This window comes from Lepidochelys kempii, chromosome 2 (assembly GCF_965140285.1).
Source record: "Lepidochelys kempii isolate rLepKem1 chromosome 2, rLepKem1.hap1, whole genome shotgun sequence".
In the NCBI taxonomy this organism is placed as follows: domain Eukaryota; kingdom Metazoa; phylum Chordata; order Testudines; family Cheloniidae; genus Lepidochelys; species Lepidochelys kempii.
The window spans coordinates 29,834,995-29,851,210 of record NC_136381.1 but is presented as its reverse complement, the minus strand read 5'-3'; the positions used below and the strand labels follow the sequence as shown (position 1 = coordinate 29,851,210).

The following is a 16,216-nucleotide window of genomic DNA, read 5'->3' as shown; positions in this document are numbered from 1 at the left end:
TCAACTAGAGACTATTAAGCCATAAGAATGGGAAGGAGAACCAGCTGCTCTGCGTTGAAGAGACTGGCTGCTGGCCACCTTGGGCAGTAGACAGTGTTCCACCCCACACCCATGTCTCCCAGTACATGATATGATGTACTGGCAACAGGAGGAGAGGAGCAGAGCCAGTGGCTAAGGAGAAGGATCCATTTGCTCACAAAGCTGAGAGGTTCGAGGTCACCACACCCAGGAGAAGGAGAAGTAGGTTGGCGGTGGTTAGGGACTCCCTTCTGAAGAGGACAAAGCAACCTAACCTAACATCCCAGGAGGTGTGCTGCCTAACTGGAGGCTGCATCCAAGATGTTACAGAAAGACTGTCAAGGCTCATCTGTCCCTCTGACCAGGAGTGCCAAAACCTCGGTAGAAGTAGGGGGGCACAAAGCCCCACCCCCTCTGTGGCCCCACCCCCTGCTTCTCCTCTTCCCCTGAAGCCCCACCCCTATGGCCCCACCTCCTGGCCAGGCCAGAAGCCGAAGCTAGGCTGTGGTAAGAGCTGCCCAGGGAGCCCGGGTTGCTGAGGGGAACCTCAGACCCTCCACCTAGCCTGGGTGACATGCCCTGGGGCAGAAACACAAGCCCGGGTCTGCTCTGGGGCACCCGGTCCTCTGCGCAGGGCAGGTGGAGGGTCTAGGGCTCCCCACAGTGGCCCGGGCTCCTTGGGAGGCTCTTATCACAATCCAGCTCTGGCTTCCAGCCTGGTCAGGAGGCAGGGCCTTGGGGGAAAGAGGAGGAACAGGAACGGGGACACTTACAGGGGCTGAGCCTTATGGCAATGGGAGGGAGTCTAAGACCCACCTCAGCAACCCCACTGGCAAAAAGATGGTGCCATGGGCCTGGGCTGTGCTTCATGGCAGGGGAGCTGATCATTAGCTCCACCATCACAAAGTGCAGCCCCTGCCTGAGCCACTCCATGCCTACTCAAGGCTTGCAGTTTGGGAGACAATGCAACCTCTGTCCCCCAAACTACACCCATGTTAAAAAGTGGGTGAGCATAGCCTGCAAACTTTTAGAAGTGGGGGGTGGGCATGGCTCCCCTGGCCTCTCCCCCAGTTCTGGCACCTCTGCCTCAGACCACCACTCCATGCTATTCATTTATATGGACACTAATGCTACCAACAGATATGAATCTCAGTAGATCAGCAGTGACAACAGGGTTCTGCAAAACAGGGTAAAGGGGTTGGGGGCACAGGTGGTATTTTCAGATAGGGAGAGGCACATCCTAGAGAGAAGTGCATGGCTGTGCAAATGGTGTCAACAGGAGGACTCTGGATTCCTCAACTATGGGTTGCTGTTCCAGGAGGGAGGATTTCTGGGAAGAGATGGGGTCTACCTGACCAAGAAGGGGAAGAGCCTTTTTGACACCAACTTTTAAATCTAGTGAGGAGGTGTTTAACCGAAGTTCAGAGGATTTATGTCTCAAAAGGCAAAAAGTAGGTATAAAAAAAAGTAACACTGACATAGGACTTCTAGCTGGGGAGAGGAAAACATAAATTACACAATAGGGTCAAAGGAGAATAAAGAGGGAATACACTGGGGGAAATCTGCTGAACATCTACACACCAATACAAGGCAAATGGGGAATAAACAGGAAGAACTGAAAGTTGTAATATCCAAGCTAAATATTAATAGATTTCAAAGCCTAATGGGACCATTGTGATCCTCTATTCTGACCTCCTGTATAACAGACAGAGAACTTCCACAAAATAATTCCTAGAGTATATCTTTTAGAAAAAAAACATTCCATTTTGATTAATAAATGGTCAGTGATTACAACTCTACTATGATCCTTTGCAAATTGTTCCAATGGGTCTTGCTGTTAAAAATTTATGGCTTATTTCCAGTCTGAATTTGAATTTGTCTACATTGAACTTCCAGTATTATACCTTTCTCCGCTAGATTGAAGAGCCCTTTACTAAATATTTGTTCCTCATGTTGTAATCAAGTGTCCCCTTAACCTTTTCTTTGTTAAACTAAACAGATTGAGCTCTTTGAATTTATCGCTGTAAAGCATGTTTTCGAATCCTTTAATCATTCTCATGGCTCTTCTCTGAACCCTCTCCAATTTATCAACATCCTTCTTGAATTCTGGGCATTAGAACAAGACACAGTATTACAGCAGTGATTGCACCAGTGCCAAATATAAATGTAAAATAACCACTCTACTCCTACTCAAGATTCCCCAATTTATGCATCCCAGGACTGCACTAGCTTTTTTGGCCACAGTGTCACACACAGTGTCACGCTGATTATCCACCATGATCACCAAATCTTTTTTCAGAATCACTGCTTCCCAGGATAGAGTACCTCATCTTATAAGTGAGGCCTATGTTCTTTTTTTACAAGATATATACATTTACATTTAGCTGTATTAAAAACACACATATTGTTTGTTTGCACTCAGTTTACCAAGCGATCCAGGTCGCTCTGACTCAGTGAGCTGACCTCTTCATTATCTCTCTCCCAATTTTTGTCTCATCTGCAAACTTTGTCAGTGATTTTTTTTTCGTTTCGGCATCATTAACAGAAATGTTAAATAACGTACGGCCAAGAACCAATCTTTGCGGAAACCCCACTGGAAACTCTTGATAACCATTCCCAATTTATAATTACATTTTGAGATGTATCATTTAGCCAATTTTAATCCATTTAATGTGTGCCAATATTATTTTTTATATTATTCTAGTTTTTTAATCAAAAAGTCAGGCTGTACCAAGTCAACACCTTAGAGAAGTCTAAATATATTATGTCAACAGTGTTACCTTCATCAGCCAAACTTGTAATCTTTATAATTTATTCTCTTCCAGCGAACAGGAAGGGCACCACCCAACAGATTTCTTCTACTTCGAAGAGGAGCCAATGCAGAGATATTTTGCTACCGACTCCTCTCCTCACCCTGAATATTTACACACACTCAATGGGAAGAGTTGCTACAGGAGTTTCTCTCCCCAGAAAGGTATGGTTTAAATCAAAGCATTGTTGATGCAAGCCCACAGGGCAAATGTTCACTTCCCTAAGGTCCAGTCTAGACCTGGTCCTATTTATAAATCACTCCAAAGTTAAAGATTCAGCAATTAAATTTGAATTAATGTAACCATGAATTGATTAAATTTACTAGAATAAATACACTCAATACTGCAATGTGCTCTAGAGAAAAAAAATCTCATTTACTTGATGAATTGCATGCTAGTTCAGCATCTTGAAGAAGAAATGTATCACAATGTGTAAGGTTATTGCACAGCAGAGTATATTACTCACAGAGAGCATGTTAACATTGTTTGTTTTAGATGGTTAGCATCTAGTACCTAGCCGCTTAAGGAAACATTACCCCTGTATATAGGGGCTAGTCAGCATAAATTAGTTTTTCTGGTTTTGTGAACAAAGGGAGATCAACAGCTCTTCACTCAAAGAGTGCAACTGTGATTCAGAGACCCTATTATGAAGTGTATCCCACAACTACAGAATGCCAGATTCAGAGAGGAGGCTTGTCACCCACCCTTTCATCAATGCAAATCCTTAAGATCAACATTTCATGGCACCTCCAAATGAATCTCAGCTTCAAATCTGAGTTGTTTGCTGAATTAAAAAAGTGAGGTGCCAACCTGATATATACCAAAACCTGCAATAGGGAAGATCATGAATAATGCAATAACTTTCTTCATAATAAACCAGGCATTAATGAGTCAATTAGCTTCTTTATTATTTTAATTAACCCTTAATCTTCAGTTTTCTACTTCCTATCCAATATCAGCAGATATTAACTGTATGGGCAATTTTGTATAATAAGAGTAGTGACTTCTGCTCTATATATGTGACGTAACAGTAAGCAACAGAACTTCTGCTGAACAGACCCTAATGCTAACCTAGCAGATTTCTTCTAATAATGCTTACTGTTATACAAGATGTTCTACACTCATAAAAATATTTTTTACTAATGGGGTAAAGAAAGGAAACTAATGCTGAAAAATACCTCAAATGTAGTCAAGAAAGAGGGGATAAGAACTATGTCAGGCCTTCCCAATGCAATAACCAGGCTGAGGCAATAGTTAATTGCTGAAAAACACACACAGTGAAAATGTCATGTGAACACCATCTTCTCATCTGACAGGGAGCTCATTGCAGCTCTTGTTTCAAAAGATCTTTTATACAAAATGTCAGATGTAGTACTGGGCATCAGTCTGAATTTGCCATTCAAACATGTTGTTTTTGTCTGACTTCACATCCATATACACAATCATCAACTCTGAGGTGGTATGGATGGATGCTCAGGCTGCCAGAATGGGAAATAAGGTGTCAGGGTTCCCTCCCCACGCTGAACTCTAAGGTACAGACGTAAGGACCTGCATGCAAGACCCCCTAAGCTTATTTCTACCAGCTTAGGTTAAAAACTCCCCAAGGCACAAATTCTCTCTTGTACCTTGCATTAGGTAACACTGCCACTACCAAGTGATTTAGACAAACTCAGGGAAAGGACCACTTGGAGTTCCTACTCCCCACTAATATTCCCCCAAGCCCCTGCACCACCTTTCCTGGGGAGGCTTGAGAATAAAGAAGATGAGCACAGACCAACCTTGGGTTTTTTTAGGACACACACAAAAAAACCCCAATCAGATTCTAAAAGAAACAGAACTTTATGAGAAAGAAAAAAGGTAAAAGAAGCACCTCTGTAAAATTAGAATGGAAGATAATCTTACAGGTCAATCAGTCTCAAAAACATGGAGGATTTCCCTCTGGACCAAACTTTAAAGTTACAAAAAGAAAAACCAGGAATACACCTTCCTCTCAGCACAGAGAAAATCACAAGCCAAAACAAAATTAAGCTAACACATTCCCTTGCTACTACTTACTAATTCTAATGGAGTTGGATTGCTTGTTTCCTTGATCTGTGTCCGGCAAGCACACAGAACAGACAAACAAACTTCCCCACTCACCTCTCCAGCTTTGAAAGTATCTTGTCCCATTATTGGTCCTTTTGGTCAGGTGCCAGCCAGGTTACCTGAGCTTCTTAACCCTTTACAGGTAAAAGGATTTTGTGCCTCTGGCCAGGAGGGATTTTATAGTACTGTATACAGGAAGGTTGTTACCCTTCCCTTTATATTTATGACACAGGGTTTAGTGATAGTCCAAGTACACAGCAATAAAGAATTCAATATGTTGAGATTTGGGAAAATGCAGTCTTGTGGAAATCATACACAAACAAAGTGACTCTAGATCTCAGCTATCTCTGAAGTTGTATCTTCACCTGAATTTTTACCTGGAGTTAAGTGATTACCCATTAAATGGATACCCAACCACATTTGTACCCTATAAGGTGGATAGAAAGCTGGCTAGATCTTCGGGCTTAATGGGTAGTGATCAACAGCTTGATGTCTAGTTGGCAGCCGGTATCAAGCAGAGTGCCCTGGGGCTGGTTTTGTTCAACATGTTCATTAATGATCTGGATAATGGGGTGGATTGCACCCTCAGCAAGTTCAGAGATGATACTAAGCTGGGGGGAGAGGTAGATACGCTGAAGGGTAAGGATAGGGTCCAGAGTGACCTAGACAAATTGGAGGATTGGGCCAAAAGAAATTTGATGAGTGCAAGGACAAGTGCGGAGTCCTTCACTTAGGATGGAAGAATCCCATGCACTGCTACAGGCTGGGGACCGACTGGCTTAGTGGCAGTTCCGCAGAAAAGGACCCGGGGATTACAATGGATGAGAAGCTGGATATGAGTCAGCAATGTGCCCTTGTTGCCAAGAAGGCTAACGGCATATTGGGCTGCATTAGTAGGAGCATTGCCAGCAGATCGAGGGAAGTAATTATCCCCTTCTATTTGGCACTGGTGAGGCCACATCTGGAGTATTGGGTCCAATTTTGGGGCCCCCACTACAGAAAGGATGTGGACAAATTGGAGAGAGTCCAGCGGAGGACAACAAAAATGATTAGGGCTCTGGGACACATGACTTATGAGAAGAGGCTGAGGGAACTGGGCTTATTTAGTCTGCAGAAGAGAAGAGTGAGGGGGGATTTAATAGCAGCCTTCAACTACCTGAAGGGGGGATCAAAGAGGATGGAGCTAGGCTGTTCTCAGTAGTGGCAGATGACAGAACAAGGAGAAATGCTCTCAAGTTGCAGTGAGGGAGGTCTAGGTTGCATATTAGGAGAAACTGTTTCACTAGGAGGTGGTGGGTTGTCTAGGGAAGTGGTGGAATCTCCATCCTGAGAGGTTTTTAAGGCCTGGCTTGACAAAGCCCTCGCCGGGATGATTTAGTTTTGGTTGGTCCTGCTTTGGGCAGGGGGTTGGACTAGATGACCTCCTGAGGTTTCTTCCAAACCTAATCTTCTATGATTCAATCCTGGAGCAAATGGGAGTTTGGGGGTTGGGGGTGGGGAGGCAGACTAGAGCTGGCTGAAATATTTGGATGAGTAATTTATTCATTGAAAAGTGCAGTTTTTGTCAATCTGAAACTAATTGTGAATTTGACAGAAATTGACCAAATAGTTTCAGCTGATGTTTTTTTTTTCTTACACAGGAGGAGTAAGTGCTCACTGAGGATGTGGGAGAGCCAGGTTCAGTTCCCCCTCTCTACCTGATGTGGAACAGGGACTTATACATGAGTCTCCCACCTCCCGAGAGTGTATGGGGTACTCTGGAGCAAGTCTATCTCAATCTCTCCTGGTGAAGCTTGTTAAGGAAAAGTTAGTATATGTGACTCCAATCTGGTTAGGGGTCCACCATTGTCTAAAAGCAAGCACATCATGCATCAGGAGGAGTGTTCCTTAGATACTGCATTCCTGTGAAAACCCTCCCCCTTGTTTCCAGCCTGTCTCGATTCCCGGTTTCTGTTCTTTGTCTGTTCCTAACTCCCTGCCTCCTGGCCTTGTGATGTGGGCCTCCCATCCTGATAAGAACGGTTACTGATGCATTGCTTTAGGACCATGTTGTGTAGTTGAAGTAATAGTTTAGCACAGGGAATGTACCTAGCAGGGATAGGTGGTAGATAAGGAAAGGGTTTGTCTATTGGCTAAGGTTTCCGATGCATGAGGGCAACATGCTTTGCTAAAAGGTATATAATCTTTGTATAACCTGCATTTGGGGTCCCCTTCTTACTAGCAGGGGGGCACCACGCTCGAGCATAATAAACTTAATATCTTTGGGAACTCTGCAGTTGTGGACTTTGTTCGTGTGCCTCAGCCTAGACTCGAACTGCGCGTGACCTATCAGGTATAATTTGCAACAAGCTGTTCCACTTTGTATCCACTGTTATATGGGGGACACCAGCACTGTCCCCTCCCCACAGTTCCTGTCTTGTGAGTGTAGTCCTTTAAAAATTCCCAAGAATAAAATATTTCATGTCAAATGAAATATTTCAAAGTGGACTTTTTTGATTTGCCAGAAATTTGGATTCTGTTGAACACAAACTGATTTTTTTCAGTTCATTCACAGTTCTGATTTAAAAAGCAAACACACACACACACACACACAAAACAGCTATTCACCCAGCTCTAGTCCAGACAAGCTTTTACTAACATGTTAAATACCTTAAGTTAATTGGCAAATCAATTAATGAGGGAAAATACACTCTAATGTAGATATACCCTCTATTATCTACTGGTTCAATGAGCTGTATGTTGTGCTCTGCTTCTACAATTAAATATTTCTGTACAAAGGGGTATATTATTTCAAAATAAACAGTCTTAAACATCAGAGTTCCTCATGTCTCAGAAAAACCTGTACATGTCATAGATACACTTTTATACCTAGTTAATTCATTCTTACCATCACAAGTTGGAAGCGGGTGACTCCACCAATGGTTTTTTTCACATAGCAGAGGCTCTTCATGGCTTAGCCTATACCCTGGATCACAACTGAATGATACAGTGGAACCAATAGAGAAGTCATGACCGTAACGACGTCCATGAACTGGTATGCCAGGATCCAAACAAGAATATGTATTAACTGTTACACCTGGAATGCAAAGGAAACATGACAAAAACCTAAGTAATGTTTTTTAAAATGCATTCAACTGTGCTGGAAAAAAAATAGCAAATCACTATTGTAGCACAGATTTCGCTAAGTTATCTTGGCCTACATTTGTGTGTGTAACTGAATAGCCTAACTTGTTACATGAGCTATGAGCTCCTGCAGAAACAGAGAAGAGGAGAAAGGGAGCCGAAGAGGAAAGAAACAAGCGGCAGCTTAATTTTAGATGTGTCACAAAATTCAAATCTTTAAAGTTAGTTTCTCAGCAAAAAAGTCATATTGTGCATAATTCCAGTGGGAAAAAACAGGGAGGGAAAAACCCAAAAGGAAAAAACAAATCTCAATATTTCAGTTAAGAAAACAAAACAGAAAGTTCATTAATAGACTGTATAAGAATGGGAATGACATTTCAGAGAAATATAGCTACAAACAGAAAGAAATCTGTTGCAGAAAGCAAACAACAATTTCAGATTTTATTTCCTATTCAGAATCTTATTTGGTTGGTTGATTGGCTGGTTGATTTGGTATTTTGTTTTAATCCAAAGAATATATTTTACTGCCAAATGTGTTATAACTGAAATAAAACAATCCAAAAACCTTCACAACTGAATCTAGGAAACTCCTCCGAGATCTTTGAAGGAAAAACATGACAGATGGTTTGTTTTGCTTCTGAAATCAGTACCAGTAATGGAATAAGTATACTTAGAAGCAAAAAGTTAAAGCACCAGAAAATGGAAGTGTGTAATCCAAGACAAAGAGAATGGTTGGGCAAGACCTTTCTACTCTATCCAAGCAAAGTAGAAGAAAAATAATTTCAACAGTACAGAAAAAACAAAGGCAGAGAAAGTCATCAGGTACCAACAGGATGGTGGAAAAGTTGGGTACTGTAAAGGAGCCATTGCTAATTAATATTACCCATAAGGAAAAGTCAGTTAGAAGCTGGCTGCTCTGAAGAATATAAGGTGAACCAGGAAGAATCAGATGAGAAGGAAAAAAAGCACTGTATGAGTATGGTACAGCTACTACCCAGGCAGATACCCTTAGTGGATGGTCAACAGAACAGAACAGTTACTACTGCAGCTCATTTCTTCTTTATAAAATATAGTGTTAAGATGTACATTCTGAATGTGTCAAGTTATAGCTTGAATACATATTTTATTACCAATAAAATTATCTTAGAAAATAAAAAAATCTTATTAAAAAAGCACAGATTTGGTTCATTTCTAATAGAATAGACAAACTACTTTGGCAGTATAGTATATTTAATGGACTTACTTTGTCTTCTGACTTTTTTCTGTTGTGGCAAGTGTTGACTTTTGCCCCTCAAAATATATGTATATGAAATTGATGGAGCTTTTTAATATTCTGCACCCAGGACAAAAGAAATAGGAGAATGTGTGCTGAAATGGTAGGAGCCTTGGAAGAATTTGAACGGGTGCATACACAATTCTGAATTTTAGCTGTGATTAGGTGAGACACCATTTATTTGCGTGCATAGGGGAACAGAAAAAGTATCAGAAAGCTACTGTGCATATTCAATTTATATGATTCAGCCCCTGATTCATGACAAAACTTAAACAAATGCTTGAACTTAAGCATGTGTTTAAGGTCTATTAAAGTTTTGGGCTTAAGTGCTGCCCTAACCAGGGATGGGCTTAAGTACATATGTAACTGCTTTCCTCAATCAAGGCCTCGGTATTTTGGTTATTGGGAATGGTGGGGAGAGAAGGGTTATGCCATTGCCCTGTCTGAGGCTCATCAGGTTCCTATCTACTCTATGATAAAACCTATATCAAGAGAAAAAATCATGACCATGAAACTGGCAGATAATTCCTCTCTTCCCTCCCCAAAGTACAATATTGCTTTGAGGGAATACCTGCAGTACTGTGCCCCTTATCTAGCTATGATTGAGTTATGTATCAAGATTTTATATAGTTATGTAACACTATACAGGTCTCAACTATTACTCAACCTTACACTGTAGATGTAATTGAATGTCAAGTGAGCAATAACTTTCTTCCAAGAGAAATTATTCAGGTCATTAATGGAAAAATATTCCTTAAATGGTAATAATCTGGTGAAAAAAATGTATACATTTTGACAGTAGTTCTGCGTGTAATTTCTTATTATACCATTCTTATTTTTTTAAACAAATAATTCATGATACTGTAAAATATCATGATGTAGACATACAGAAAACAAAAAGTACTGCACAATAGGGTAAACACGTGTTTAGTGATAAGGTCATCTAAGTTACTTACCAATAATTTAACTTCTCTAATGGTATTATCTTCACAGATTCTCACTCTTGGATTTATATGACAAAGAGTGTGACTGCAAGAGTGAAGATCTGTGAAGGCAATTCTCAAAGGAGAAGAAGTGCTTTATAAAGGAAAATTAAAGGAGGGACTCCTGAGACTCTAGCAGAGATGAACCTTTGTGAAGGTAGTTAAATTGACCGATCAACATAAGAATGCCCATACTGGGTCAGCCAAAGGTCCATCCAGACCAGTATCCTGTCTACTGACAGTGACCAATGTCAGGTACCCCAGAGGGAGTGAACCTAACAGGTAATGATCAAGTGATCTCTCTCCTGCCTTCCATCTCCACCCTCTGACAAACAGAGGCTAGGGACACCATTCCTTACCCATCCTAGCTAATAGCCATTAATGGACTTAACCTCCATGAATTTATCTAGTTCTCTTTTAAACCCTATTATAATCCTAGCCTTCACAACCTCCTCAGGCAAGGAGTTCCACAGGTTGACTGTGCGCTGAATGAAGAAGAACTTCCTTTTATTTCTTTTAAACCTGCTGCCCATTAATTTCATTTGGTGGCCCCAAGTTCTTATACTATGGGAACAAGTAAATAACTTTTCCTTATTCACTTTCTCCACACCACTCATGATTTTATATACCTCTATCATATCTCCCCTTAGTTTCCTTTTTTCCAAGCTAAAAAGTCCTAGCCTCTTTAATCTCTCCTCACAGGGGACCCGTTCCAAACCCCTAATCATTTTCGTTGCCCATCTCTGAACCTTTTCCAATGCCAGTATATCTTTTTTGAGATGAGGAGACCACATCTGTACGCACTATTCAAGATGTGAGCATACCATGGATTTATATAAGTGCAATAAGATATTCTCTGTCTTATTCCCTATCCCAATTTCCTTTAACCACTTCCAATTTGTTCCATATGTTTCCAGACAAGAACTAATATTTATCTGCACTGTGGGGCAGAGATTCACAATTTACTTCCCAGCAAGCGGAAGCAGGGTACAGGGGAGATACGGTGTGCTCAAATGTTGAGCAGAGGCAGTGACTTGTGTCACTCAACAGTTATTCCTCCAGATGAATAAGGAAAGGCACTGATGGATTTTGATAAAGTACCATCCAGTCTTTCTGGATGAAAGGACATTGTCCTTTAAAAGACATCAAAGTGGGTTAAAGCTGTAAAAAATGGGGGAGATCCTCAATTATCCATCAGATACAAGAAAAACTCCAGGGAGGGGAAACACAAAACATTTTATAACTGCTAGCAGATTTTCTTAGATCAACTGCAGACAATGTGAAAGCAGTCTTCACATAGTGTCTACAGGAACTTGCAGCACCCTGATCTTTGTGCAATAGAAGTTAGTACTTACATATTGTAGCTTAAAGTCAGTGTTCTTACTTTTCTGGGATAATGTAAAAGGGTCACAAACAATCTTAAACAATAAAATCATGTGGGAATAATTTTCTTGTAGCCGTTCCAATAACCATTAGTGTGGAAGAAAAAAAGTTGGAAGCAGAAGACCTACATGCCTGATATTAAATAGAAGCTGAGTACCTTGAAGAAGTCATTCAAGAACAGCTTATTCATGTGAAAATGTCACCTATGTAATGCTGCCAAGGTCAGGGAGATATGCACTAGTCTGCTATATAAAGTGCTGTTCACACAAAATAACAAAGTTGATGGCAAAACCATTTTTGCCAAGTGATTTAAAAAAGATTATATGAATGTCATCCTTCCTACCACCTTGGAACATATCCCATCACCTTCCTTGTGTACCTGGCGAGTTTCCCTAGACAGGTACAAACCACTGTTTCCAAAAGAGAACACCGCAGCTGAGTAATTTAAATGAGAAAGTTTTACTATAGCATTTTTTATTTCAATTACAGTACACTACAATCTGAAATATGTAGGTCATGCTGAAAGTAACATCAGACTATGACACAATGCCTAAGAAGAACTTAATTTACCATTAAGATTCACCATAGAGTTGCATTATGTAGAAAGTAAAGGACAAGATCAAATATTAATATTTATGAATTCACTTTGTATGTACATTTTCAGTTTGAAAGAAGTTTTCTATCGTATGATAATCATTAGAGCTGTATAGAGAAAAATAATGATTATTAATGTATTTGAAGAGAACTCTAACTACATATTTGTGGGTCTAAAGTTAGACATCTATATTTAAGCACTAAATAAATAAATGGCCTAATTTTCAGAGGGTCTGAGCAACCCAAACTCCCATTAGCTTTAGTGAGGGTGAAGGTACTCAGCCCCTCTGAAAATCAAGCCACTAATTCAGGTGCCAAAGGATAGGTATCAGTGCCCAACCAAGTTTGAACATTGTGACGTATACTTCCATAATGTTATCATAGTTACTGATTTTATATAGTTTTGCACACACAAAAATGCATTGTACTAGCTGTAAAAAAGAAAAGAATAACAAGGCATAAAATTATCATCCATTGACTTCAATCTCAGTCTTCTAAAGTAGTAAGTGGTGGGAGTATAAAAGCAGCAGCAGCAGACCCTAAGGTAATATCTTGCATATTGCTCAGCAGTTAAACTGTTTTGACTGATAAAGGAAAGCTTTATCCCACCAAATTGTCTTCAGCTGAATGGATGCTAGCGATGGTTCAGGGTAGTACCGACAGGGACAAATATTTGTCTGTGTACGCAGTTACATCTGTGTTTAAACGGGTGGCGGGGGGATTAAAGCAAACAGTTCAACATTACTTACTTTCATAGTGAATCTTGAATCCATTATTAGAACGACTGTTGTCTGTTGTAAAGAGAAGGTAAATGAAATTGCTGCTACTGAACAGAAACTGTGGGACCTGTGTACCATTGTAAGAACCCAGAAGTGGAGACAGGAGATTTGGTCCATCGTGAACTTCCAAAACATCGTAATTGAGTTCAGTCTGAAATCTAGAGTTGAGAAAACATACACACACACACACACATATATATATATATATATATACACACATACAGACATATACATAAAATAGTTGTATTAGAATTACATTGATGTAAACATAATATTTCAGATTTTAAATCTTATTCAAATTAAATGTAACATGTATGTAAATGATGCATACATCAAATTAAATGTAACATGTATGTAAATGATGACCTAATGCAAATTATTAGTATTATTTGAACAGTAGTATTCAAGGTGCCAGGAATATACTTTACAGAGGATTCATGCCTCTCAGGGAGGATGTGATGGGCTAAAATTGTGCCATCAATTCCAGCTAGTCAAAAATCTCTCTGAAATAGTCTGTGCCTCATTTTTGTTGCCATTAAAAGGTGAAAATTCAAACAAAATTATATGATATGTACAAGAGATTCTTTTTATGAGTGAAGCAGGAAGAACTGATTCATATAAGGTATCTCTATGGATTTATCTCTATGGATTTAAAATCCTGAACATTATCCAAACAGATCATTTGAATCACTTCTCAACATAACATCCAATGTACAATACTATTAACAATACAACTCGGGTGTGTTTTCTAATAAGGAAAGAGCTTACACACAATTTAAGTGTCTTCAAAATATTGTGCAGAAAGGCCTAAATTTTCAAACCTGGGTGCCTAAAATTGGAGTCCTACAATGAGTAGATGCCTAAATAAACATATCTGCTTTGAAGAGGTGTTGAGTCACTGCAGAACCCCTTGACTTTCATGGGACTAGTGGGTGCCCTGCACTTCTGAAACAAAGCCACATTTATTTAGGTGCCTTAAATATGGAATTAGGAACCCAATTTAAGCCATCCTTGTCTATACATTTTGGTCTAATTAACATCACAGGGGAAAAAATCATTGCTATGGGTTTGTTGGAAAATATTATTTTATAATATTTACAACATTAATGGCCAACGTCATTAGAACAATTTGTATTCAATTTACTGAGCAAAGCAACACAAGAGATATGGCAATGCTTTCTTCTGTTGTGTAATGTCTTATTCTATAAGGCACAAACAACATGGAAGTGCTTTTTACTTTAACAGAATCCTAATCCGAATGTTTATTGTTATAGCCTGTAAGTAACGTCTAGAGAGCTAGATGACAGTGCATCAATTAAGGCTTAATTGAGAAGTGATGGTATATAAGGGAACGTGTATATATCATTGCAAGAGGTGGTTTCTACTCCTGTTCTTGAGGGATATATGTTAACATTTGTCAAGGAAGAGCAGTGCAGCTGCGTACCACATTACTCTTGAAGTCTCAGATGCCATCAGTGGCCCAAAGCATCTTTTTACATCTGCATTTGACTGGTTGATTGAGACCTGTCTCTCCAATGTGAATCTTGCAATTTACAGACTCTCAAGTGTATTGCAATGCACTTTACATTGATTGACATTAAAAGGTTAGCAGCCATCAAAAATTACTACACCGCTGTATGTGAGATTCCAGTTATTCTCTAAGCATGGAGAAATACCTGCCCAACCAGTTGTAATGGTAACTGTTAATAATTGTTGTGCTTTTTAATACACTACAACATGTACAGATGCCAAAGTCCAAGGAGCCAGGGAGATGATTCAATGAAACAGGCTACACTCCCTACCATCTTCCCCGGCATACAATGGGAGAAGGAGGTTCTATGATGGGCTGCTTGGAAAACATAATCACAGTAAAAGATGAAGGAATGGAGCTGAGCTGCCTGGAGAACTTAGCAGGGGTTAAAAATCACTGTTGAAAATAATTATTGAGGAGTTTTACAGCAAGGAATATTTTCAACTAAGAATCGTTCCTGTGTACGTTTGTGTGGCAGTGGAGAGTGGGAATGAACAATATTTCATGGAAACAGAATACATGAACATTGCCACAGAATTTAGAGGGTAGTGCTGAAGAATTTAGGAGTCACTGGCATGGCACTTGGTCCCATTGTGTCGTGGAGTACCCGGGGTCCCATGCATAGGTCTGCCTTAAAGGGCTAGTGCAGATATGGTACCTTCTCTCTAGAGTCCACACTAGCTTCTTGCTTTTGGGTATTGATTCTGATCTGTAAAGCCCTAATACCAGAAATCACAGATCATGCAGGCATCTCCAGTTCCCTTCTCCCTAGCCACACATACAGCAAGGCACAGGAAAAAAAATCTCTGTAGAGCCCCTTGCCTGCCTGGGTTTCTTTTCTTCTGCAGAGAGCAACTACTAGGCAAGCATGAGAACAAAGTTGAACCTCCAGAACAAGGAAGAATGTAACTAAAATAAGAGGGTGATTGCCACTATAGGAAACCTTAAAACAGGTGTATCCGGTGAAGGTGAATGTGTGAAAAGGAAGGAAAAGATCGGGTGAGGAGAAATAAGCATTCACTAGACAAAAGAGGGAGGGATGCCTGGGTGACAAGGATGGGGAATATGTGAAGGAGGGAATGTCTAGGGGGTTTTTGTTTTGAAAGTTTCAGGCAGGTGAAGGGATTACTTTGCATTTGCACTTGGAAGGCACAGTCACATATTGTAACACTGCTGGTAATTTTTCTTCTCCACTCACATCCTGACTTCTTGGTACATCCCCATTTTCCCTCGCTGGTTGCCTTCCTATCTTAGAGAGAGTTTGGGAACGGACAGGAAAGTCAGCCAAGCCAGCCAAAAGCCCCTTTGTCCTCCTGGTAGAGTCCTCTCCAATGGCTCCTTCCTAATCCTTCAGAAATGACATTTCCCAAAACATTAAACCTCCCAGAAATTAAGCAGTGTCCTAACAGTTAATCTGAAAACCCTGTGTTGCTACTGGACCTAGTTTTATTGAAGACTCCTGACATCCCATAAGACGTTCCGTGGGAGTCTAACACTTTTAAACAAAGAAAACAAACCCCACTTCTAATCTCATTTTTCCAGAGGTAGCAAGCATTTCAGCTACCCAAACAAAACAAATCAAATCAAATCAATCAAACATTAAACTATATGTCCGTTCACAACATGTGGCCTTATTT

The 16,216-nt window shown here is 40.2% G+C and overlaps 1 protein-coding gene across 2 annotated transcripts in view; it reads right to left on the bottom strand.

Annotated features, from left to right (window-relative positions):
• The window catches only part of CSMD3 (CUB and Sushi multiple domains 3), a 1,215,628-nt gene that overhangs the window by 457,152 nt on the left and 742,260 nt on the right, over positions 1-16,216 (bottom strand). For both annotated transcript variants that reach the window (XM_073330296.2, XM_073330291.2), the window contains 2 exons: positions 13,019-13,206; positions 7,801-7,989 (listed from right to left, as the gene is read on the bottom strand). In XM_073330296.2, coding sequence (XP_073186397.1) covers positions 7,801-7,989; positions 13,019-13,206 — 377 coding nt within the window. The remainder of the gene's footprint in view (positions 1-7,800; positions 7,990-13,018; positions 13,207-16,216) is intronic.